A 25,373-nucleotide genomic window follows, 5' to 3' on the forward strand; every position below is an offset into this window, starting at 1 on the left:
TCAGAATAGAAGTGAAACTCTGAAGTCAAAACTCGGTTCTGAGCAAAGACCAAGCACCAACCCCGTCTCACACAGGCTTCCAGGGGATTTCGCTTGCAAAAGTTTCCTTTCCCTCACAATAACTTCACCATGGGCAACATTTCTTATGCTTCCACCTGCGTTCTGCATCGCCTCAGTAAGACTCCTTTGGGGGCTCAGTACATCAAGAGAGGACACATTTTACAATCCCCTGCTGTCTTCTAAGAGACCATTTTTGCCATGTTACTAGAAAATGAACTTCACAGTGATGAGCAATGGGAACTGATCATAAGATTTGTCGTGCTACATCTTTTCAGTGGAATGCTGGGCCTAGGCTTTGGTTGTAGATCTCATCTTGTAGCATTCAAAATACCGCACATTTAATCCAAATGTATTCCATTAGGATGATTTCTTTGAAATATGTTGGAAAGATGTTTTCCTCTCGTAATTGCCAACTGGGCAATCCTCATTCTGAAAAGTTTTCAGCACGGAGCTATGCTGAGAACATTGTTAACTCACCACAAAAAGGGGCCAGGTTTTGCAGAGGACTGAAACTGTTCTCAGAAAAGGTCCCCGCACACAATTTTGGCTTGGCGAAGCTAAATGATATGAAAATGCTTCAAAAAGGTGGATTTCGCCAATGCCATGTCAGTGTTTGAAAAACAAAACGTTCTGACCTCCTTTTTAATAATAATAATAATAATAATAATAATAATAATAATAGTAATAAATTTTATTTATACCCCACCCTCCCCAGCCAAGGCCAGACTCAGGGCAGCTAACAAGCAACAATAAAAACAAGTTGAATGAATACAACTTAAAAACAAGATTAAAATACAACATTAAAACACTGAAACATTAAAATGCAGCCTCATCACAGGAGGAGAAAGGAAAAAAGAAAGAGGGGGAGGGAATCAAATTGATTCCAAGCCAAAGGCCAGTCGGAACAACTCTGTCTTACAGGCCCTGTGGAAAGAAATCAGATCCTGTAGGGCCCTGGTCTCATGAGACAGAGCGTTCCACCAGGCCGGAGCCAGTGTTGAAAAGGCCCTGGCTCTGGTTATATAATAATAATAATAATAATTTATTATACCCCGCCCATCTGGCTGGGCCTCCCCAGCCACTCTGGGCGGCTTCCATAAAAACCAAAAATACAGTAAAATATCACACGTTAAAAACTTCCCTGAACAGGGCTGCCTTAAGATGTCTTCTGTTTTTTTTTTTTTTTTACTAATCTTTTTATTGATATTTTGGAAACGACATCAAACAATACAAAAAAGAAAAAAGACTGAAAAGAAAAAAAGCAAGCAAACAAACAAACAACAACAACAAACAACGCCTATAAACATAAAACAAACAAACCAACATAACATCACTCAATTGACTTCCTTCCATCTCAGTTTAGGCAAAATAAACTCATCGCTTATCTGCAGATTGTATTATATCAGCTCTTTACATCGCAGGTTTTAGATTCCGCCCACTGTGATTTTGGTAATACCTAGATTGATTTCAATGTAACTTACAAATTTACTCCAGTCGTTCGTAAACTTAACGATTTTTTGATGCCTAATTTTTTGTGACATTCTAGCTAATTCTATATACTCATATAATTTCATTTGCCATTCTCTAATGGTGGGGATATTGGAAGTTTTCCAGTTTTGCGCTAACAAAATCCTGGCGGCCACCATTGCATATTGAAAGAATGTTTGGTCTTCATTTTTGATCTCCTCTCCGATCATACCTAAAAGGAACGCTTCAGGTTTTTTGGGGAAGGTGTATTTCAGTATTCTTTTTAATTCATCGTAAATTTGTCCCCAAAATCTTTTCACTTCGTCACAGGTCCACCACATGTGAAAGAAATTACCCTCTTTAGTTTTACATTTCCAGCATGTGCTGTCTCCGGTCTTATACATCTTCCCCAGTTTTGCCGGGGTGATGTACCAACGATACATCATTTTCTCCATGTTTTCTCGGAGAGCAGCACATGCTGTGAACTTCATACCTTTCTTCCAAAGTTTTACCCATCTGTCAAACTCCAGATTATATCCAAGGTCTCTGGCCCATTTGACCATGACTCCTTTCACCTCTTCATCTTTAGTATCCCAGTCTAACAGTTGGTTATACATTTTGGATAAAAGTTTAGTATTACTTTCTAAGATTTCCACCTGGTACCTGGACTTTTTTTCACTCATTCCTATTTTTTTATGATCGTACCATAACGCATTAATTTGGTGAAATTGTATCCATCCAGTTAATTTATCCTTTAGCTCTTCGTACGGTCTAATTTTCCACCCTCTTTCTGATTTAACTAGGAGATCTTCGTATGTCCATCTTTCACATTCCAGATTTAACTTTTTTGTTGTTAAGATATCAATTGGTGAAAGCCACCAAGGGGTGTCTCTTTCAATCAGCTTTTTGTTCCTGTTCCAAACTTCTAATAACGAGCCTCTAATGATATGATTAGAGAAGCCTCTGTGGATCTTTCCTTTATCATGCCACAAATAAGCATGCCAGCCGAATCTAATGTTAAATCCCTCTAGATCCAACAAATCCGTGTTTTTTAAAATGGCCCATTCTTTTATCCAACAAAGACAAGCGGCCTCATAATAAAGTTTTAAGTTCGGAACTGCAAAACCCCCTCTTTCTCTTAGATCCGTGAGGAGTTTGAATTTAATTCTTGCCCTTTTCCCTTGCCATATAAATTTAGCTAAAGTTCTTTGCCAATTCTTAAAACATGCCGTACCTCTAATTACCGGGATATTCTGGAATAAAAACAGTAGTCTCGGAAGAATGCTCATCTTAATCGCGGCCATCCTTCCTGTCCAGGACAATTTTAACCTATTCCAAGTATCTAAGTCTTTCTTAATTTCTCTCCAGACCTTAGTGTAGTTATCCTCCACTAAATTTATATTTTTCGGGGAGATCCATATTCCCAGGTATTTTACCCTTTTCACCACTTTAATACCTGTTTTTAGTTCTAGCTGGTTTTTTACATCTTCGGCCAAATTTTTTGTTAAGATCTTAGTTTTTATTTTATTTAACTTAAACCCAGACAATTTACCGAATTCCTCTAATAACTCCAGGGCATTACTGGCACTTTCTATTGGGTCCTCTAAAGACAATACCAAATCATCGGCGTAAGCCTTTAATTTATATTCTTTTTCTCCAATTCTTATACCTCTTATTTTTGGTGTTTTCCTTATTTTATTTGCGATTATTTCCAAAACCATAATAAATAAAAGGGGAGACAACGGGCACCCCTGTCTCGTGCCCTTTGCAATTGTAAAAGAATTAGTGAGATTATTGTTAATTATCAGTTTGGCCCTTTGGCTTGAGTATATTGCTTTAATACCTTCCAAAAATGGTCCTTCTATTCCTACTGTTTTCATACATTGTATTAAAAACCTCCAAGAAACATTATCGAAAGCCTTAAGATGTCTTCTGAATGTCAGGTAGTTGTTTATCGCTTTGACATCTGCTGGAAGGGCGTTCCACAGGGCGGGCGCCACTACCGAGAAGGCCCTCTGCCTGGTTCCCTGCAGCTTTGCTTCTCGCAATGAGGGAACCGCCAGAAGGCCCTCGGCGCTGGACCTCAGCGTCCGGGCAGAATGATGGGGGTGGAGACGCTCCTTCAGGCATACTGGACCGAGGCTAATCTGACCTCCTTAGGGCCCGGGACCTCTAGGGTGTTGCTATACCTTGAGGCTCTCCGTGGGGCACACCGGGAGAGGCGGTCCCATAGGTAAAAGGGTCCTAGGCCGTGAAGGGCTTTAAAGGTCAAAACCAGCACCTTTTTACTCCTTCGCCTAGTCCTCAGACCTTAGTTGGCACAAAAGAGTCACTTGAAAAAGAGTATTCTTGCAGAGTCTTGCTGCTTTTATTCTTAAAAAGTCTTCTTCTCCAACCACGATCAACAGCTTTTACACACACCAAACGCAACCAGCTTTCTACCATCCAACCAACCCACACCAAACACTAGCATTGACCCCTCTATATATACAGGTACAATTTGGTGAAAGGTTGCATGAGTCATTGTAGGCCACTGACTCTTGCTGATTCAGTTATTTTAGCATTAAAGAAACAGTGGCCAATTTTTAGCTGTGACATGCCAGAACATCAGGGCACTACTATCAGTGTGTTTCATCTTCTCTTTTGTTTCCTCAGGGACATTTCATAAAAATTTAAAAAAAGGAAATCTGGGTTTATATACTCAGCAGGAAGCTACGATGGGTGAAATATTATGGAGTCCATTTTTTTTATCTCACCTTCGCTCCAAGGAGCTCTCGGCATAATACACAGTTCTCTCACTTCTTTACCCCCCACAAGAAGCCTATGTGGTAGGTTGGGCTGAGAGACACTAACTAGCCTAAGTATACCCAAGCTGGCTCTCCCATTACCAATGTATATCTATAATGTGTCTGTTTCCCAGCATCTACATGGCACATTCACTCAGGGCCTGAAGCAAAGCAGTAAATACCCCCCACACACACACACACACAAAAACACACACAAAAATAAAGGTGCATAGTAGCCAAACCCAGCCAAATTATTGTGGCACCTGAAGCAGCAAATCCCACAATAATCTCTCCTGCTCCCTGGAAGTAAAAATACAATAGCAATTAATCAAATAACTAATAATTAGCTGTGGCCTCACTTTGCCTAATGGCAGGACTAGCTCTGCATCAGTCTCTGCATTGGCATGAGAGGGGTAAACTGAAAAGGTATTAGATGTATACCTATAAAAAAAAATTGTAAGAGTACTCACCGGTACAGAATAAGTGTACATTTTTGGTGTCCATGGCAGCCGTTTTGCGTTGGCACCATGGCAAGTTTATGAGAAATGGCATCTGCATTTTACCCCCCCCCCAAAAAAAAAACACCTCCAGAATGATCTGTGTGTCAATAGACGCATAACCTTAGGAAGCAGCATTTTACTAAGTCAGACAATTGGTCTATCTAGTTTAGTATTTTCTACACTGTCTAGGATCTGCTCTCTATGGTTTCAGACAGAGAATGGTCCCAGCTGGAATGGCTGGAGAGGCGAGGGATTGAACCCAGGCTGCATACAAAGTGGGTGCTCTACGACTGAGCTGTGGCCTTGCCTCAAGAGCCAGGATTGACACCTCAAAGCACCTTGTTACATATCAGTTCTCTCAAAGACTGGGTGGGATTTTGAAGTCTGCAAACCTTAGCTTTCAGTTAATCAAAAAGGCTTTGCTAAGCGGCAGAAAGCAAGGATCAAATAAGCTAAGAACTGTTAGTGGGGAAAGTAAATTGCAATCTCTTATGCAAAAATTGACGTTAAACAGTGTGGTGCTGAGTGTGCAGAGGTATGTTAATTATATGATTTCATCTTTGTTTTAGGATACAAAACAATTACCTAGCCTTACAAAGAATTAATCAAGACCTAGAAGACAAATTGTACAGGATGGTAAGTACAGGGGATTGTTATATTACTATTCTGTATATCTTTATGATTCTTCAAGCGCATAACATATTGACAGAGAGCTGGCACTGAGGAAACTTGCATTTAAGCTTTGACAGTGTGATCCTAACAGTATCACTGTAGGACAGGAATGGATAGCCTGCAACGAGAGTTGTGGTCCAGATGTTAGACTGCAGCCTTTGGCATTCAAGTGTTCAGGGAAGGGAAAGAGCCAGCAAAGAAGAAATGACCTGGGTTTCATTTTAGGGATAGCAGAGAGATGGTTGTGGCAAAGATAGTCTGACTTCATATATTATTGGCTGCATTGGTTCTGTGGGCCATTGGCTTGTCTTCTTATAACACTGAGCCTTTTTTCGAGCTGAAAAGGGGTGTATAAGTTTGGCTAGGCCTGGTATAAACATTGGGGCTTCTTGTCCTTACCTAGTCAACAGAGCAATATCCTTCCTTTCAGGCTCTGGCTACAGATTTAATGAAGAATAAGCTCCTGCCAACCTAGCAGTTCGAAAGCACAAAGTGCAAGTAGATAAATAGGTACCGCTCTGGCAGGAAGGTAAACGGTGTTTCCGTGTGCTGCTCTGGTTCGCCAGAAGTGGCTTAGTCATGCTGGACACATGACCCGGAAGCTGTATGCCGGCTCCCTCGGCCAATAAAACGAGATGAGCGCCACAACCCCAGAGTCATCTGCAACTGGACCTAATGGTCAGGGGTCCCTTTACCTTTACCTAAGTTTTGAGAATTCTGCAGGGGTACAGAGTGGGGAGACAAGAGTCATTCAATATCTACATCTAACTCCCAACTCAACTGTTTTGTTGTTGTTTTTTGCCAGTGCTACAACCTGCTATTTTATTTTATTTTATTTTATTATTTTATTCTTTATTTAGGGGGGCAGGTGGGTTGATATCTTGTCCTTTGGCCTAGAACCATCACAGAAATGGATCACAACAGACATATTATGCAAAATCAATCCGGCACACCTAGAGACATTGAAACTCCGAATCAATCCACATGGTCCTCCATCTCTTGCAATATCTATCTTGAAACAAACTGAACCTCAGGTGGCTTGATGCTTTTGCCCAGCTGCAAGATTTGCTGAAGTGTGAACTTTGAAGGATCGGCTGTGTTTCGGTTCATATATAGTTTCAGTAAGTGTGACTGACATAATACCCATCATCCCTGGCCATTGGTCATGCTGGCAGGAGCAGATGGGGGTTGTAGTCCAGCAACATCTGGGAAGCACCAGGTTGGGGGAGGCTGAGTGAGGGTTTTGAAAAGAAATCTTAGACGCCAAGGTTCAGACTCCTTGCTCTGCAATAAAATTTACTGCATACCCTTAAACAATAGACTATCTTTTACTCAAGGTTGCCCGCTTCTGCATGGGAACAGCAGTGACTTATCCTGGAGAATTGTTGCGTAGGCAAATACTTATAAATCACAAGGCACCTATAAAATGGGTCAAAATTCAAGGAAGAGACTTCAGAGTGTTGCTGTTTAATGGAAACGGCCCCTCCCCTCGAGAAATTATTCTTGCTAATTTGTCACAAGGCATCGCCAAATTTAGATGCCTGACACAACTGCATCCCCTGCCGTGCCGTCAAACAGGATCATACAAAACAGTAGTCCCTTCACTCCATTGTGTGAGATCTCCAGCTGGTGCGAAGGAGAACCTTGAGATTTTTATCAAAACAACTCTAATTGGGACCATCTAAGGAGGCCACCATGCCATTCTTCCTTTTAGTTTAGGAGTTTGAACTTCCTTAAAGTTTAAAAGAGGTTTTAAAGGTATAGTGTGAATGTGAGGCCATAGTAGGACCCTGTGTATCTCTGTCAGGCCCACACCCATATCTCAGGGATGCAGGACCTCAAGTCTGGGGGCCAAATATGACCCTGTAGACCACTCTAACTGGTCCTTCAGACTCTTCCCAAGTAACAGGAGGGTTCCTGAGCCACACCCCTCACCAGCTCTGCTTTGTACCTTCCTTCAGTGTTTTTACCTGAGTGGAACTTGTCCTTGAGCTCTGGCAGCGAGCGCTTCTTGCTTGCCTGGAAGGAGGACAGAGAAGAATTTGTGAGTAGGTCTAGAAACACGATGTCATGAGGCTGGCAGGGAAATACTGGTTCTCTGCAGGTCAGGAAAAAGCTAGAGGCTTGGCATGCAATTGACTTTCATTCACCAAAAAAGTAAACACAGCGGGGTCTCCCTGGCTCGACTCCTTCAGCTTGAGACGTTTGCTGGAAACTGACCACCAGTCCCACCTTTCTCCTCTGGCCTCTCACTCTGGAGCCCTCTCCAACAGACGGAGACCGTGACATAGGGGGTGAGCTCCTCCTCTGGGCCTGTCTGGCCCTTTGCTGTGCAGCATGCAGGACTCCCCTGGAGCAGGGTGTGAAAGAAGGAGAGCCAGCAGGACTGAGACTGTCCTGCTGCAGGATGGCAAATGTACCCTCTGATTCCTCCCTGTTTGTGTCTGCGCTCACATCGAGACGTTCAGCCTCCAGCCACTGTTCTGGAAGGGCCTTCTTCTTCAGGCCCACCTTGATTGCTCCAACCTCCTGCTTCCAGCACCTCCCAGCTCGTCCCTTCCCCAGCCTCCTCCCCCGTGTCCCACCACCACAAGTCCTGTGAGAGCCAGTGTGGTGTAGTGGTTAAGAGCGGTAGATTCGTAATCTGGGGAACCGAGTTCGCGTCTCCGCTCGTCCACATGCGGCTGCTGGGTGACCTTGGGCCAGTCACACTCCTTTGAAGTCTCTCAGCCCCACTCACCTCACAGAGTGTTTGTTGTGGGGGAGGAAGGGAAAGGAGAATGTTAGCCGCTTGGAGACTCCTTCGGATAGTGATAAAGCGGGATATCAAATCCAAACTCTTCTTCTTCCTCATCTTTCTTGTCCTCCTAGGGGGGGGCTCCCAGGCAGAGGCTCCCACCATTCCTCCTCATCCAGCCAGTCCCTGACACATGACCGCTGCATAATGCGGAAATTAACATTTGTTTCTCTGCTCACTTTCACCTCAAGGCCCACTCACCATTAGCGTGTGGCCTCCAGAATGCTGCCTCAAAGGGAATGTGGCGCTCAGATAGAAAATGGCTTCCCAAGCCCCTTGCCCTATCTAATTGCTAACACAACGTAACAGCAACCCAGGGCAAGAGAGCTTTTAAGGCATGTTCTGCTTGGCATGGAAGAAACTGTGGCAGCAACGGCAATCATGCCACTAGGAGAACGTCTATTATTAGATGGCTCACTATATTTGAATGGGGCATTCAGTCGTGTTAATGATAAGGGTTGGAGACTGCCTTTGATCTAACTGTGAATGAATGTTCCTTGTGTGACTTCCATGAAGGAATGCATTTTAAAATATTTGAGATTTATCGTGCTAACAATGATTATTATGATTTGAAAATCCACTCGTGCTGGTTACAGTTCTTAAGTTTTACAAAGGTTGCTTTGGCCCTTTGAGGAATTTGTCTTTCCAATGTTCCGCTCAGCCACCATCTTAGTATTAGATGTTGAGCGGATTGTTCTTTCCTATAGATTAATGTTGAACATCCTGGCTGCCATAGAAATTTTATACATCACTCACTTTCTCCATGTTCTGCATTCTGTTTCCGAGGCTTAATAACAGCATCTTGAATTACCTTGTCCAAGGGCGTGACAGGTTTATCTTTGTGACAAATCCCTGGAGGGTTCTATTACGCAATGTTTTACGGCACAACCTCTACCCACATATAACAGGCATAAACTATTCTTATGAGTTTGTTTTTAAGCTCTCTCCATCAATAGACATACTTCACCTCAAAATGTCCTGGGACTGATCAAATCCTGCTGCAAAGAAGAATTACCAAATGCTAGCGGTATTCCCTGCCAACCATTCTCCATCAATTAATGAGAGGGGAGAAATACATTCAAAAATTATCAAAGGGGAGGAAAAATGGCAGTGAAATTCTCATAGGCAGGGTGCAGAGTTCTTTTTTATTAGCAATGTGCACGGTATTCTACCAAAGCCAAATTGTTGTTGTTTAGTCATTTAGTCATGTCCGACTCTTCGTGACCCCATGGACCAGAGCACGCCAGGCACTCGTCTTCCACTGCCTCCCACAGTTTGGTCAAACTCATGCTGGTAGCTTTGAGAACACTGTCCAACCATCTCGTCCTCTGTCGTCCCCTTCACCTTGTGCCCTCCATCTTTCCCAACATCAGGGTCTTTTCCAGGGAGTCTTCTTTTCTCATGAGGTGGCCAAAGTATTGGAGTCTCAGCTTCAGGATCTGTCCTTCCAGTGAGCACTCAGGGCTGATTTCTTTCAGAATGGAGAGGTTGGATCTTCTTGCAGTCCATGGGACTCTCAAGAGTCTCCTCCAGCACCATAATTCAAAAGCACCAATTCTTCGGTGATCAGCCTTCTTTATGGTCCAGCTCTCACTTCCATAAAAAAAAGCCCAAATTAACTCAGGTTAATTCTCTTCCCCTCCCCCAATAAATTGTTATTGTTTTTCATTGAAATTCAAGAACAACATACAATAGCAGTAACTTGTCCAGTGGTACATTCTTATAAAGTTTCATATTCAGTACAAAGAACACAACCAATAGATTTTTTTACGCATTTATCAATTCAAATGATCTCTTGTTAAAGATTATTGTGTTGCGGGTGGAATAAAAGTATTTTCCGTCTTACTTATAAAGGTAAAGAAAGGAGCCAATCTGACCCAAAGTATCCCTCCTTGAAGTAACTTTAATTGCTCTCTTGTGGCGAGCGAGGCGTTCCGATACAGTCACATTCCAAATATTATTTAATCAGATTTCATTGGGAATTTCAACAAATTGTTTCCAATAGAAGGATATTGCTAATGGGGCTAAAAATCTCAATCTCTGCATTTTAGATTATCTTTTGATTTTGGGTCTATGGATAATAAGACGATAGCCATATTGGGCGGGGGGGGGATGCTATCAAGAAACTAGAGGGCAGGTTTCAGCACAATGCAACTTTCTACAGCCAACTGAATCAAATTTTGGTACATCTCTGCTCGCAAATTGGCAAATTGAACTCCAGATCAGGAAATTAGAATGCGTGTTTTCTGAGTTCTGTTTTTCTAGAAAAATAGGTGCTGGAACTCACCATGAACTTGTTCTCTTATAATGGCAATGACACCCACTTGAGAGGTGACAGACTTGAGTTCCGACTGGGGGAAAAAGAGCGCCGAACTTGGTGCTGTCTAGATGTTTTTGACTACATCTCCCATCAATCCCAGTCAGCATGACCAATAGTTGCTAATGACAGGAGTTGTTGTCCATGCACATCGGGTCTCTGCACTTACTTGCCTCCAAGCCATCAGATGAGAGAATTTTCTCTCCAAATGTATGAAGGGGAATTGAAGATTTCTAAAACCTCTGGCAAGGCATCATGGCGGAAGCCACAGCAGCGAGCAGCTCCTGAAGCCAGCCAGAATCAATTGAGTTACCTGGCTGGCTCCAGACCACTGGGACTGCTGCTGTTGCCGCCAGAACTGACAAGGAACTGGGTGAGCCTAGCGCAGCAACTGAGGGAGCTGCCGACCCCTCCCCCTAGGCTTGAGCCGGGAACAAAAGCGAGGACACTCAGCCACCCGGCCGACTACCCAGGGACGACCTGAGGCCGAAGCCAGCAAAGGGGAGAGAGGAGGGAGGGGAGGAATTGAAGATTTCCCACAGGCATCTGGCTGGCAATTGCAAAAACAGGATTTCCCCCCAGTTTCATTTCACTTTTAATTTGTATGCCGCCTTTCTATATTACTATACGCAAGGCAGTTTACAGCAACAAAGTATACAACAGAGAACGCATACCTTGCAATAATCTGATCCAATACAAAAAGTCATAATAAAACATGACTTTAAACTGGAACGACTTACATCAAATAAAGTAATATTCAATAATCTCTTAGGATATAACAATACACAATAGAATCAACTCTCAGAACATCAACAAGTATTTATTATTAGTATTAATATTATTATTATTTTATTGATTGATTGATTTCATTTCTATACCATTTATATTTTTAAGAAAAATCTCAAAGTGGTTTACAGAATATTAAAACTTCAATAAAACATCAATAAAACAATCTGAAGAAAGTCAAATATAGAGTATACAGTCAAAGCAACGTAATTAACAGAAAACTAAAATATTATCTTAAAGATTTTGAAATAAAGCATTACAAAGGAGGTCAACTACAGAATACATATTTAACACAAGCAATTAATAATTAAACAAACAAGTAATGATTATACAGAAATTCACTCTTAACAGTTATAATACTGTAAATAATTACTAAACTATGATCAATAAAAATAACTGTAGCCACAACACATAAAATACCACAATACATACAAAGCCATGTAAAAGGATCAAATTGAGAAACAAAGACATACAACAATTTATTTATTTAGATGGGCCATTGGCATGATTCAGCAGGCCCTTATTGTGTTCTTATAAGATTAATGTTACCATTTCAAATGAAGTAAAAACATTTAAAACATTTTAAAACCATCTAAAAGTATTAAGAACATTTGAAAACATTTAAATGCAAACACATCCCCCACAGTTATTCATTTCACATCTGCCATGCCCAAGATCAATCAATACCTGTGCACACCAGAATGTTTTTAAAATTCTCCTGAAAGTAAAAAAAATGACCCCATGCCACCCTGTTATAATGTGTAGTTCCACTCAAATATGAAATCACATATTGTGGTCATCATCTACGTCCATCAGAGAAAAGAAACCCCAATCTTCTAAGGAAGAAAAGCTATTCAAAAAATGCTTTGGGATGGGGAGAAATTTAATCTAGAATATTCTCCACTAAGGGCAAAGTATCCCTGAGTCCCACTTCAAATTATTGACTTTACTCTGGATGTTATCAGAAAATTCAGGGCTATCATCACCAAATGCCTAGAAAAATGAGCTTGTCAGGCTGACTCTAAACTTTGATTGTCTTTTGAGTTGCAGCTCCTCTATAGAGCCTATATTTAGGTCATCCACGCTTAACTTTCACAGGGCATACTAAAAAAAAAAAAGCTGTTCTCAGAAAAGAAATAGTAAGCAAGATGCTTTAAATCACTTCAACTGCTCAAAGTCATCTTCAAAGTCGTCGCCCTTTATAAAAGAACAAAAATGCATGAGGTCTGCCAGCTTGACACTGCAAAAGTCTGGCCAACTTTCCTCCTCCCAGGAGTGAAACTATTGCTGAAAATACTCAGGATGAAACGGTGAAATCTGCTATGATTAAATGGGCACAAGATGTTGGATATAACATTATGATGGCTGACTGGGAACAGTTATGGACCACAGGTATCAAGTTTACGGCATGTAATGCCTTAAGAAAGAATATTATGAAAATGATATACAGGTGGTACATGACACCAGTCAAGCTTGCAAAAATCTATCATTTGCCCGATAATAAGTGCTGGAAATGTAAAGAAACTGAAGGTACATTCTTTCACCTTTGGTGGACGTGCCCAAGGATTAAGGCTTTCTGGGAGATGATATATAATGAAATGAAAAAGGTATTTAAATATACCTTTCTGAAGAAACCAGAGGCCTTTCTCCTGGGCATTGTCGGCCAATTGGTGCCAAAGAAGGATAGAACTTTCTTTATGTATGCCACTACAGCAGCAAGAATACTTATTGCAAAGTATTGGAAGACACAAGATCTATCCACCCTGGAAGAATGGCAGATGAAGGTGATGGACTACATGGAATTGGCAGAAATGACCGGCAGAATCCGAGACCAGGGAGAAGAGTCGGTGGAAGAAGATTGGAAGAAATTTAAAGACTACCTACAGAAATACTGTAATATTAATGAATGTTAGAATGATGTTGGATGAAAAGTTATGTGGTTTTTAGCTATAACGCTATAAGGAGTATGGGGGGGGGGAATGGACTATTAACAGACAAAATTTAATGTTACTTTATTTTAAGATTAAAGATTAGGATAAAACAAAGAAGGAAAGGATTTGCTGAACTAATAAATCGAACTGGAATACAAAAAGGGAGGTGTGAGGAGGTCCGGGAAATAAGCAAATGAAAGAAAGTGATGGAAAGATGGAATTGTTTTTTATCTATTTTGATTTTGTATTTTTCTTTTTTCTTTTTTCATGTTGTAAAATTCTAATAAATATCCTCAGAATGAGTCCATCAGGGAAAAAAAAGAAAGAAACTATTGCTAAAATCCCAGATAAGACATAGATTTCAAGTGCAATCAGAATCTACAGGATCATGGGCAGAGATGCCAAGGCACTTGGGGAAGCAAACATGGACCAGTTCTTTGAGATCCAAATGTTCACCAGGGAGTAACAAGGCTTAACAGGGCAGCTGCATCGGGAGCCCTCCAATTCACGCTGGTCTGGGTGGAAGGGCAGGTAAATGGCTGTGTGGAGATCACACAGGGTCCCCGGGCATTTAACGGTCTATTGATCCCTGTGCCACCACTGGGCTCACTGCCCTGCTGCCACCGACCAGTTATTCTCTGGTAAAACACTGAGTCCAGTCAGTTGTTAAAAGTGAACCAAAAAAACCAAGTTTATTTTACAAACATTAACAAGTTTATGGTTTCTCAGATAATATTCCTGTCAGTATCTTAACTTTGCCAACAAAGGTCCGTATAGTTCAAGCTATGGTTTTCCCAGTAGTGATGTATGGAAGTGAGAGCTGGACCATAAAGAAGGCTGATCGCCGAAGAATTGATGCTTTTGAATTATGGTGCTGGAGGAGACTCTTGAGAGTCCCATGGGCTACAAGAAGATCAAACCTATCTATTCTGAAGGAAATCAGCCCTGAGTACTTACTGGAAGGACAGATCCTGAAGCTGAGGCTCCAGTACTTTGGCCACCTCATGAGAAGAGAAGACTCCCTGGAAAAGACCCTGATGTTGGGAAAGATGGAGGGCACAAGGAGAAGGGAACACAGAGGACGAGATGGTTGGACAGTGTTCTCGAAGCTACCAGCATGAGTTTGACCAAACTGCGGGAGGCAGTGGAGGACAGGGGTGCCTGGCGTGCTCTGGTCCATGGGGTCATGAAGAGCTGGACACGACTAAACAACTAAACAACAACAACAACATCTTAACTTTAGTTTCTTTACTGGCCTATACCTTCCTAATACCTTCTCACTGATTATCTCAACTGTTTGACTGACTCCTCTTAACAAATTCTCTCCCTCTCACACCAGACTAGCCCAACCCACAGACTTCTCTTCCATCTCTCGTCTAACTCCAGATCGTCTTCTCAACCATTCTAACTCTTAACTCTTCTAAAAAACCCTCTGTGCTTAAACCTTATACACAGTTAACTCTGCCCCTTGGGTTCCCATTGGTTAGTCATTTTACAATTAGTTAACCCTTTCCTTATGAACCCAGTATGATGACACACATAGGAGGGCAAACGCCACAGGCTGTAAGAACCTGGAGCTGGCACAGTGATCAGGTTTAGCTCAGGCCTGATGTAATCATATGGTGGCAGTGGGGCTGACATGGGATCTAGAGCACCCTGGGCCTCTTCAGTCAGCCCCCTGGAAAATATCTGTATGCAACCTCTCTGCAGTCTTCATGATTTGATGATGAAGTACTGGTGTTGACTTATAAAGTCTTAAATGGCTCATTTAACACCTCAAGGGGGACGCAGGTGGCGCTTTGGTCTAAACCACTGAGCCTAGGGCTTGCCGATCGGAAGGTCAGTGGTTTGAATCCCCATGACGGGGTGAGCTCCCATTGCTTGTTCCGAGCTCCTGCCATCCTAGCAGTTTGAAAGCACATCAAAGTGCAAGTAGATAAATAGGTACCACTCCGGCGGGAAGGTAAATGGCATTTCCATGCGCTGCTCTGGTATCGCCAGAAGCGGCTTAAGTCATGCTGGCCACATGACCCAAAAAAACTGTCTGCAGAACTGACTGAACTAAACTGTCAGGGGTCCTTTACCTTTACCTTTAACACCTCAAGGACCGCCTCTCCCCATATCAACCAACCTGGACCCTGCGATCATCATCTGAGGCCCTCCTTTGTGTGCGTCCTCCACAAGAGGACTTGAGGGGATCAACACAAAAATGGGCCTCTTCTGCCATGGCTCCTCGTTTGTGCAACCTGGCACATCCATTGCGTATCTTTAGGCGCCAGGCTTTTTCTCATATTTTGGGGTCTTTAAATGTGTTTGCGGGGGGGGAGAGAGATTACTAGTTTATTTTTTGTTTCATTATGCATTCTGTGCTCCAGTTTTGTGTTTTTATGTCACAAACAACCCTGTGATCGTTGACTATACAAATTTAATTAATTATAATAATGCTCCATGTTGAACTTCAGAACGGATGGCTGAATCTTTCAGTTTCTCATTTTTCCAACTCAAGATCACTTTTCCACATCAACCTCCCAGGACATTCTATACAAGATCTCAAAGTAGCTGTCTTATTACCAAAGAATTTCAGAAACAGACTGGAAATAGAAGTTGCTGAATTGCAACTTATTACCAAACTTAAAACCATGGAGAGACCTGGTCTGAATAGAGACACTGGATTCTTATCTCATTATACATGATATAGCTATTTTTAGCCATCTCACCCCTTGCTTTTTCCTGTAAGACCAATTGCAGTTGTTAACAATCAACAGGTTTACCACACCGATCAGCCAATCACCCATTCCCACCACCCTTCTGAGTAATACCCCTCCCCACCCTCTCACTATATATAAGGGTCTGGTGACTTCTGTTTCAGTGTATCTGAAGAAGTGTGCATGCACACGAAAGCTCGTACCAAGAACAAACTTAGTTGGTCTCTAAGGTGCTACTGGAAGGATTTATTTTTTTTCCACATCAGTTTGCAAATTCTCTCTTTAAAAGTCCTCATGAAAACAGTGCAGCAGGGAGGAGGCTGGGGGCAAAAGTTGAACAAGTTGGCTCTGGTTCCACCTACTGCTGGGCCCTGTGCCACCCACTCACCCATCGCCAGTCCCTCTGGGCGCCAGCCACCACTGCATGGAGGGTGTCTTTCGCAAGAGCGGACAAAACATGGCAATGGTTCTGCCCATTGTGATCTCAGAGATTAATGAAGCTGCTCCCATTTTTTTCTATGAAGCAACATTCTTGCCAGCACATATCATGCACTGGTATTAATTATCCTGCAAAGTGCTGCCATGAAATCTATGGTGCATGCAGTCAAATGGAGCTGCTGTCGGGTCCCTAATTTCCAAAATGCTGCATCTTTTGTCTTATCAGCTGGGAAATGGCTGGCAGGGGAAGAGAGGGATTAAAAAAAAAACAAGCAGCAGCAGAAGGTTATGAGAGAAAACGTCGACAAAACATTGCTGTTTAATTACCTGTCCCAGAGGTAAAGTTTTTGCGAGCCTGCCCTGGAGAATTCTAGATTGCCATAGGCAGGTTGGCACCCAGGAATTTCGTACTCTGCAGCATAAATAGAGGACACACCATGGCTAGGAAATAGGTCAAAACAGACATCTGCGTGGTCACCTACCTAAAAGCCCTGCACATAAGCAGGCAGCATGCGGGCGGTATCCATATATTTGGATATATCGGTATATAGGATTCATTAGTATGACTTGGGTGAATCTGTCAGTTTGGGTTTCTCTAAGTTTCTCATTATTTCTATCTTAAGTTCATTTCCCCAACAGTTTGTGAATTATTATTTTTTTAACGAAGTCCTCACGAAAATTCATCAGCATTTTAATGCTGAATTTCTCCTAATATGCCCATTTTTGTATGCATTTTTTTCTCATGCACCCATTTCTGCAAAACAATTTTCCAATATCTATCTATCTATTGCCTTTTTGATGTTATTTTTAGCTATATATGCATTTTTATGCACACTTTACCCAGGTATTTGCAGTTTTGTGCTGGAGAACTACATTGCAAAATTCAGAGAAGTGTGAATGTCAAAAGATGGTTGCACTTCATTTCACATGTTTTTATCTGAAAGGGCAAATTAGGTAGGTTCACCTTTAAGAATGAACTCAATCTCTGCCATTCCTCATAAAACAATAATATATTTTTAAATTTATATCCCGCCAATTTTGCTGCATTTCCCCAGCAACTCTGGGTGGCTTACAGCATATCTAAAAATACAACAAAGCATCAAACATTAAAAAACAAAATATCCTATACTAGCATTAAGCAAACCAAGAAATCTACAGAAACCAATAACAACAATAACAATAATAAACACTTTATAGTTTTAGCTATGACCGCCAACCCCGACTAACCATATAACCAACACCAACCCGACAAAGACAGAACAGAGGAACCAAAAGCATTTAAAGCATTTTAAAACATTTTAGGCAGTTGCCCCAACCCAAGAGGTGTTCCAGCAATGTCCCTCCTGCCTCTCAGGAACCTCTTTTAGGAAGGATCTACTTGCACTGGTGTGCTTTCGAACTGCTAGGTTGGCAGGAGCTGGGACAAAGCAATGGGAGCTCACTCTGTCATGGGAATTCGAACCGCTGACCTTCTGATCAGCAAGCCCAAGAGGCTCAGCACCACCTGCGCCACACAGAACCAAGCTCCTCACAGCATCACCCTTCCTCCTCTTGCTCCCACTAAGGTGCAGCAATGCTGTTGCTGGGGAACTAGCATGGCGGCTCCTGCTTCCACCAGGCAGAATGCTTCTTCCTGGCAGAGGGAGAGTTAAGCACCTCCCCACCCCACACTTTCACTCAAATGACCCCCCTCTCAAGAGGAATCAGAGCTCTCGTGGACCCATTCATGTGGAATGTGTCTCTGGCTCCTAAGACATTGCCAATCTTTCCTTAAATCTTTTTCGTTTTCTCAGCCTAGAAGGGTGGGTGAGGGATATCTCCCTGCTTAGATAAGACATTCTAGAGCTTGGGAGGCCTAGAGGAAGGCATGACATTAATCAAGATATGAGTATTGCTGTTTGTGTGGCTAGATGGCTTGCATGGATATGGATTTTTTATAATTGGGCCCTCCACGCTCCCACAACAGTATTTGGAGCAAATAGAATCCGTAATGTTATGACATCTACTGTCAGCAGTGTTATTAGTTCACCTCTAGTTACTTATCGATTTAATTATTTGCTGCATTTGGGGGAAGCAGCCCTTTCCCTTGTACAAGTTACTGTCAATGCAATCTCATCTCCGAAGATCACATTAGGGACTCAAGGGAATTAACCGTGAATTAGTTCCATCTCTTCCCTCCAGCTAGAAATATCTTGTATAATGCATTGTTATAGACCATCTCCTGCTTTACAGTGCTGTGCCACGTTATTCATGCATGCTGTGCAATAGATGCACAATTTCACCCAGAAAACAAACATCAATGACTGCATGATCCAACTGGCACGTACCATTGCTTGATTGCCTTCCCGTTCACCATGCCATGGCTTAGACTTTGGGTGCAATGGGAAATATGGGGTTGCATCACAAGCTGTCCTCATTCATATAACGGCAGGGATGGTGCTGTCAGGTTAGGACTTAGGGACAGAAGTCTAAGACTCCCCTCAGCAGAATGAGCAGAAATAGGAGAAGTAATATGTGTTCCCCATCTAAAGCAGGGCGCCTCTTTAGACAATTAGTAGTCTAATAAGACTATTAAGGCCAGAGTTTAAAATTACATATCACTGCATTAGGGCTGAGCCACCAGCTGCAGGAAATTTAGCTTCTTCTGAGAGCTGTAATTTTGATCTTTTAGCTATATAAGTAAAGGACCCCTGGATGGTTAAGTCCAGTCAGAGGCGACTATGGGGTTGTGGCGCTCATCTCGCTTTCAGGCTGAGGGAGCCAGCATTTGTCCACAGACAACTTTCCGGGTCAGCACGACTAAATCACTTCCGGCACAACGGAACACCATGACGGAAACCAGAGTGCTCAGAAACATGGTTTATCTTCTGACCACAGCGGTACCTCTTTATCTACTTACACTAGCGTGCTTTCGAACTGCTAGGTTGGCAGGAGCTGGGACAGGGCAATGGGAGCTCACCCCATAGTAGGGATTCAAACCACCGACCTTCTGATCAGCAAGCCCAAGAGGCTCAGTGGTTTAGACCACAGTGCCACCCGTGTTCCATACCTTTACCTTTACCTTTACCTTTACCTTTAGCTGTATGCACACTGCTGGCTTAAGGCATTGGTCCATGTAGTAAAGTATCCTGTTTTCACAGCTGTCAACCACATGCCTGTGGGAAAACTACAAGCAGAACCTGGGTGCAACAATGATATCACCCCTTGCAGCCTGGAGCAACTGGTATCTAACAGTGGAGGTTGAGCATAGCCATTGTTGCTAGCAACCATTGATAGTCTTCTCCTCCCTGAACTTGTCTATGTCAGGATCCATCTCACACTCGTGTAGAACCCTGGTAGAGACACACGCCCGCCTGGCATGTTCTCTCCCTCCTGGTCTATCGTTCAGGAGCTTCAAAAGCTTTCTTCTGCCCAAATGTCACAGCGACTGATGTCAATAGACATCAGCACACTTAGGGATCCACAGAGTTTGCGCAGCTTGCGTAACAGAACTCAGTAGCCCAGCATTTGGCTAATCTACATTTATTTACACATAAACCACTCAGAGCATTCTGACTTAGCTCCTTCCTCTTTCTCATCAGACAGCAAAGAGAGAAAACAAAGGACAATAGTCCCACTTCACGGAACACAGTAACACAAACATCCTGTCTCCGTCACTTCCCACTCTGTGGAGTCAAAACATACACTGTCATGTGATAGACAACAATCCCATGACTGCAATCACGGAGCAGGAATTTTAGCAGTCTAATCCTCTTTTAAGCCACCCAAGTTGGTGACCACCAGCAGCAAAATCCATGGTTTAATTGTGCACCGTGTGAGAAAGTCCTTCCTTTTGTCCGTCCTGGATCTTCCAAAATTCAGCTTCATTGGATAACCCCAAATTATAGTATTATGGGAGAGGGAGAAATGCTTGAAGGTTCCACATCTAGCGAACTAAGGCTAAATAAGACCAAGTTGGTCATCATTCATATCTACCAATCAGCAGGTCATCTATCACTTGCCATTTAACTAATGGTTGGCTGTTCTGCAGCCAGGAAATTTTATTTCTATTATGCCTAGTTAATCAGTACACAATACAATAAGGAGCCACTAATCAGTAGGTGCTTGTACATGCTTCTGAAATGAGCACCTTGAAAGTACACATCAGTGTTAAAACCAGACTGAGTCTTGCAAAGGCTTAGCTAATTTACCAATCTCCAGAAACATAAAAACAGCAGCAGCCTCCATAAATTCATCAGACCCTGCTCAATTCATTTAATTTTTAAAAATAGAGATGATACTTCAGAATGGCTCCAGAGAACACATAACTAGCACAGTAGAGAGAAGATGGTCTGGGTGGGGATATGGAAGGAAAGCATAGACCTCCTGTTTTCTACAACACATTGTTTTCACCACCATAAACTGGAAAACAGGGTGCTGATGACTCAAGACCTAAAGCTTGGCTGCTAACTGCTAAGGCATTGCATGTCCCCAGATACAATCCAGGACACCTCAGTGAGCAGAAGGTTCAATCTTGTTCATTTTGTTCATTTTGGCTGTATACTCATGGGTGTTCCTGCAGGGAACATGAAAATGAAGCCAAAGTGCAACAAGGGGCTATTTGAAAGCCCTCTTGCAAAAAGCCTTGTACTGCTCTTTGTAGAGACTTCTGTCTGCCTCTCTTTCATCCCCTCCACCCACCCCTTGACATACCCAGATAGCCACAGATTATGTTGAGCTGCAGGTGTCTGTGGTGTCTCCCTGTGTGGTAGGATACACGATTCAATATTCTCTGTTTGTAAAATACTTGTTGGAACTCTGCTGTTCAAAGTTCTTTTTCTTTTTCTTCTTGCACATTATTAAATTATGTCTGTCTGTTCCAGAGATGTAGCTTCAGGGGATTGGAGGGGTGGGTTCTGGCTTTGTGTGTGTGTTCACATTCAAGCGCACAGACATCCCCTTAGCTGCACATAACCATTGAGAACAAAAGCAGCATAAAATTGGCATCATATTTTTAAAAGATGGCTCTTTGCTATGGAACCAGCTAACAGCTACACATTTGCAAATGCCGTTCCCCCTCCTGTGGTCTACAGCAATGGGTGTTCAGAAGCATTCCTTCTGAGGCAAAGCCAAGCCATTGAGGCCAGTGGCCACTGATAGCATTATCCTCATGAATTTGTCCAATCATCTTTTAAATCTATCCGAAGTTGGAGGCTGTTATTGTCTCCTATGGGACTGAGTTCCATAGTTTATGCACTGCATTCAGAAGTACTAAAACAAAACAAAAAACTGTGCTGAATCATCCAACGTTCAGTTTCATTGCATTTCCACAAATTGTAGTGCTGTGAGAGAAGGAGAAAGACTTTTTGGAATTCTGGAATTTGGACTTTCTCTATGTTTTGCATAATTTTATAAACTTCTACTGTGTCACCTCTATCATTCTTTAAACTAGTAAGTCCCAAATGCTGCAACTTTTCCTTTTGGGGGGAGGGGTTAGCTACCATCTCTGCTGTCCAAGCAATACTCTTTTTAGGCCCAAGTAGCCTCAGTAAACAGGACTGATACTTGAAGAAGCCATGATCGGAATATATGGTATTTTTAATAGGATCATTGAACCACAAGGATACAGAGCATCAGTGGTGTCAGTAATTATGTGAAGTGGTTCCTGGTGTGCTTAGGATATGATTCTGTGAGTCATCAGGGTCCATAGGAATTATATTTCCCATGGTTCCTGAATCTGGTTGTTGTCATGCATGCTCATGATGTCAGGAACCACGAAAACTATATTCCCCTGGATTCTAGCATGCATCCCTCGGACCAATAGAGAACAAGCCTGACCTACCTTCTGCATGAAGACTACTAGCATATCTGTGCTTAACCTTCTCCTCTCCATGCTAAACATACTCTTTCAACTGGGCCTCACAAGATTTGATTTCCAAAACCCTTCACCATCCTGGTTACCATCCTCTGGACACATTCCCACTTGCAAATGCCCTTCTTAAAATGAGGTGCTCAACTCTGGGCACAGTACATGTGTGTGTGTGTCTATCAGTAACAAGTTCATTCTTGAATTTAAGATTTGTGTGCTGGATCTGAGCAACAAGCCTATCAGGGCAGGATTATTGGCATTGATACCCTCCCCAGTCTTCTTGAGCAATTAAAAAAGATCTTTTGTCATAAGCTGGGGTTTTCCGTTGTTGTTTTATGGTGGTAAAAACCTTGGCTATTTCTTCAAATTAGATTTTAATCAAAGTCATGCTGTCATGCCAGTGTGGTGTAGTGGTGAAGAGCGGTAGACTCGTAATCTGGTGAACCGGGTTCGCATCTCTGCTCCTCCACATGCAGCTGCTGGGTGACCTTGGGCCAGTCACACTTCTCTTAAGTCTCTCAGCCCCACTCACATCACAGAGTGTTTGTTGTGGGGGAGGAAGGGAAAGGAGAATGTTCGCCGCTTGGAGACTCCTTCGGGTAGTAATAAAGTGGGATATCAAATCCAAACTCTTCTTCTTTCATCCACCTTTGTCTTCACTCCCTAATTTCTTTCAGTTTTTTAAATTATTATTCCCCTGTGTTGTCAGAAGGAATGAAATACAAGACATCTAAACTCAGAAAAGGAAGGGGGGAAAGAGCTATAACACGATGGAAAAGTAGAATGGGAGGTAGCTATGCCAGCTGTTTCTGCTGGTGACATTTTATCCTCATACACATTTTCTATAATTAACTCTGTTTAGTGCTGATTTAGTACCATTATAACAGAAACAAAGAGCATTTGAGCCATTGCCAACCTCTTCAATGAAGTGTCTCAAACTCAATTACTTGTGGCTTTAATGTCTCCAAAAACGAAGAGAGGAAATTATGCTCTTTAAACATCTCTATCAATAAGGTTGCATGGAACTCAGGCATCTGCCTATTTACAGCCCCAAACCTGATAGCTCCAGCTCTTCAAATAACTGAGCACCACTGACAATTCCAATTCAATGTAGGTGTAGCTGGACCAGAGCCAAACTGTACATTAGATGATTGTGATGATCATTCTGGACGCTGTCCCTACAGGAGGTGCTGAACAGACAGTTCTGGTGCTTTCCACTATCTAACCTGCTGGCCATCTTGCTAGCAAATTGGGGGGGGGGGGAGAGAGATCTTGCTGTCTGCTGTCAATCCAAATGTTAGAAAGCCAGAAGCACACCCTAAAGGCAGTTCTACACAGATGGAAAAGCAGGTTGAACAGTGATTGCATGAATGAATCTGAGATGTGCCGACAAAGAAATGGGTATGGCAGCAGCAATGCCATTATGAAACTATGTCACTGAGCAAGCAAGCAATCTCCCCTGAATCTGATCTGATGAGAGAGAGAGAGAGAGAGAGAGAGAGAGAGAGAGAGAGAGAGAGATATGATGGTGGTGATGATAGATGATAGATGATATGCAAAAAGGCAGATGGGGACTATTTCCATATGTGGTGGACCTGCGATAAGGTAAAAAAAATTTAGGAATCAATTTATAATGAACTCAAAAAAATATTTAGATATACTTTCCCCAAAAGACCGGAAGTGTGTCTATTAGGCTTAATAGGAACAGAAATTAAAATAGAAGATCAAAATTTGTTCATGTATGCTACAGCTGCCGCGAGGACCCTTCTGGCCCAAAGATGGAAAGTACAAGATATACCAACTATACAGGAGTGGCAGGCAAAGTTGACAGCATATGCAGAACTTGCCAAACTGTCAGGGAGGATCCGGGATCAGGGAGATCAAAGATACCAAAATAACTGGAGTAAATTTATTGAATATTTAAAGAAGAATTGTAAAGAGGTCAAGACACTAGCAGGATTGACATAATACCTCCAATGTATAATAGTACTAATATGAGAATGATGTGTGTGATGGAAAGAGGATAAATATACCAGTTGTGGGGAGGGAGGGGGGTCGTAACTCGGCAGAGTCAAAGGGAATGTATGGTGCTATTACAATTTGTTGGAAAAGAATATGTAAGGAAAACAATAAAAATTCACTTGGGGCAAAAAATAGATGATAGATGATAGATGATAGATAGATAGATGGATGATAGCTAGATAGATGATAGATCGATAGATCAATAGATGGTAGATAGATAGATGATAGATAGATAGATAGATAGATAGATAGATAGATAGATGATAGATAGATGATGATAGATGATAGAGATAGATAGATAGATAGATAGATAGATAGATAGATAGATAGATGATAGATAGATACCACATACACTTAATTTGAGCAATGATTGGTGCAAAAATGAAAAAGACAGGGTGAGTAGGTTTGGGTACTGGGAATGAAAATGACAAATCATAGGGTGGGGCAAGCAATTCATTTTTCTCCCACCAGCTTGTGGGCACGAATCTTTTTTTCAAAGCAATGAATCCACTTTGCTTCTATGTCACATGCTAGTGTCAATGTTACAATAGATGCATCTAGATGGGGGTAACTTACGTGGGATAGAATTGTATGCATGCTCGTAATACACCTTAGGCACTTTGTAAACAAAATATGATGCTGAGATTTGCTGACATTTGAAGGCTTCGTTTGTCCATCCTGGAGGAGAGGGGAAATGAAAAAAGAGTTTTACAAGAACAAGAGATGCAGAGGTAGGATGTGGTTGGATATCAGTTGCTGCAGGGGGGGAGCAGTGTGGGGAAACTGTTGCATTCATGCTTCTAAGCCTACTGGAATCATCTGGCTTGTCAATGTGAGGAACCAGATGGAACTTTGGTTTGATCTCATAGGACTCTTTGTTACGCCTGCTGTCGTTTTGCTGGCATTCAAAGAAATGCGCTTCCTCCATCAGTAGTGGAGACAGCTACTGCTGCATTCACTCACAGAGAAGCTCTTTTGCACCTCTCCTCTGTCCTGAAATTGAAGTAAGGCTGGGTGTTCATTCCAGGCATCCAATAAAAGGTC

The 25,373-nt window shown here is 42.3% G+C and overlaps 1 protein-coding gene across 3 annotated transcripts in view; it reads left to right on the plus strand.

The window, feature by feature from the left end:
• The window catches only part of BEGAIN (brain enriched guanylate kinase associated), a 153,488-nt gene that overhangs the window by 65,752 nt on the left and 62,363 nt on the right, over positions 1 to 25,373 (plus strand). For all 3 annotated transcript variants that reach the window (XM_053373425.1, XM_053373337.1, XM_053373520.1), the window contains one exon: positions 5,383 to 5,449. In XM_053373425.1, the coding sequence (XP_053229400.1) occupies positions 5,383 to 5,449 (67 nt within the window). The remainder of the gene's footprint in view (positions 1 to 5,382; positions 5,450 to 25,373) is intronic.

This window comes from Podarcis raffonei, chromosome 1, assembly GCF_027172205.1.
Source record: "Podarcis raffonei isolate rPodRaf1 chromosome 1, rPodRaf1.pri, whole genome shotgun sequence".
In the NCBI taxonomy this organism is placed as follows: domain Eukaryota; kingdom Metazoa; phylum Chordata; class Lepidosauria; order Squamata; family Lacertidae; genus Podarcis; species Podarcis raffonei.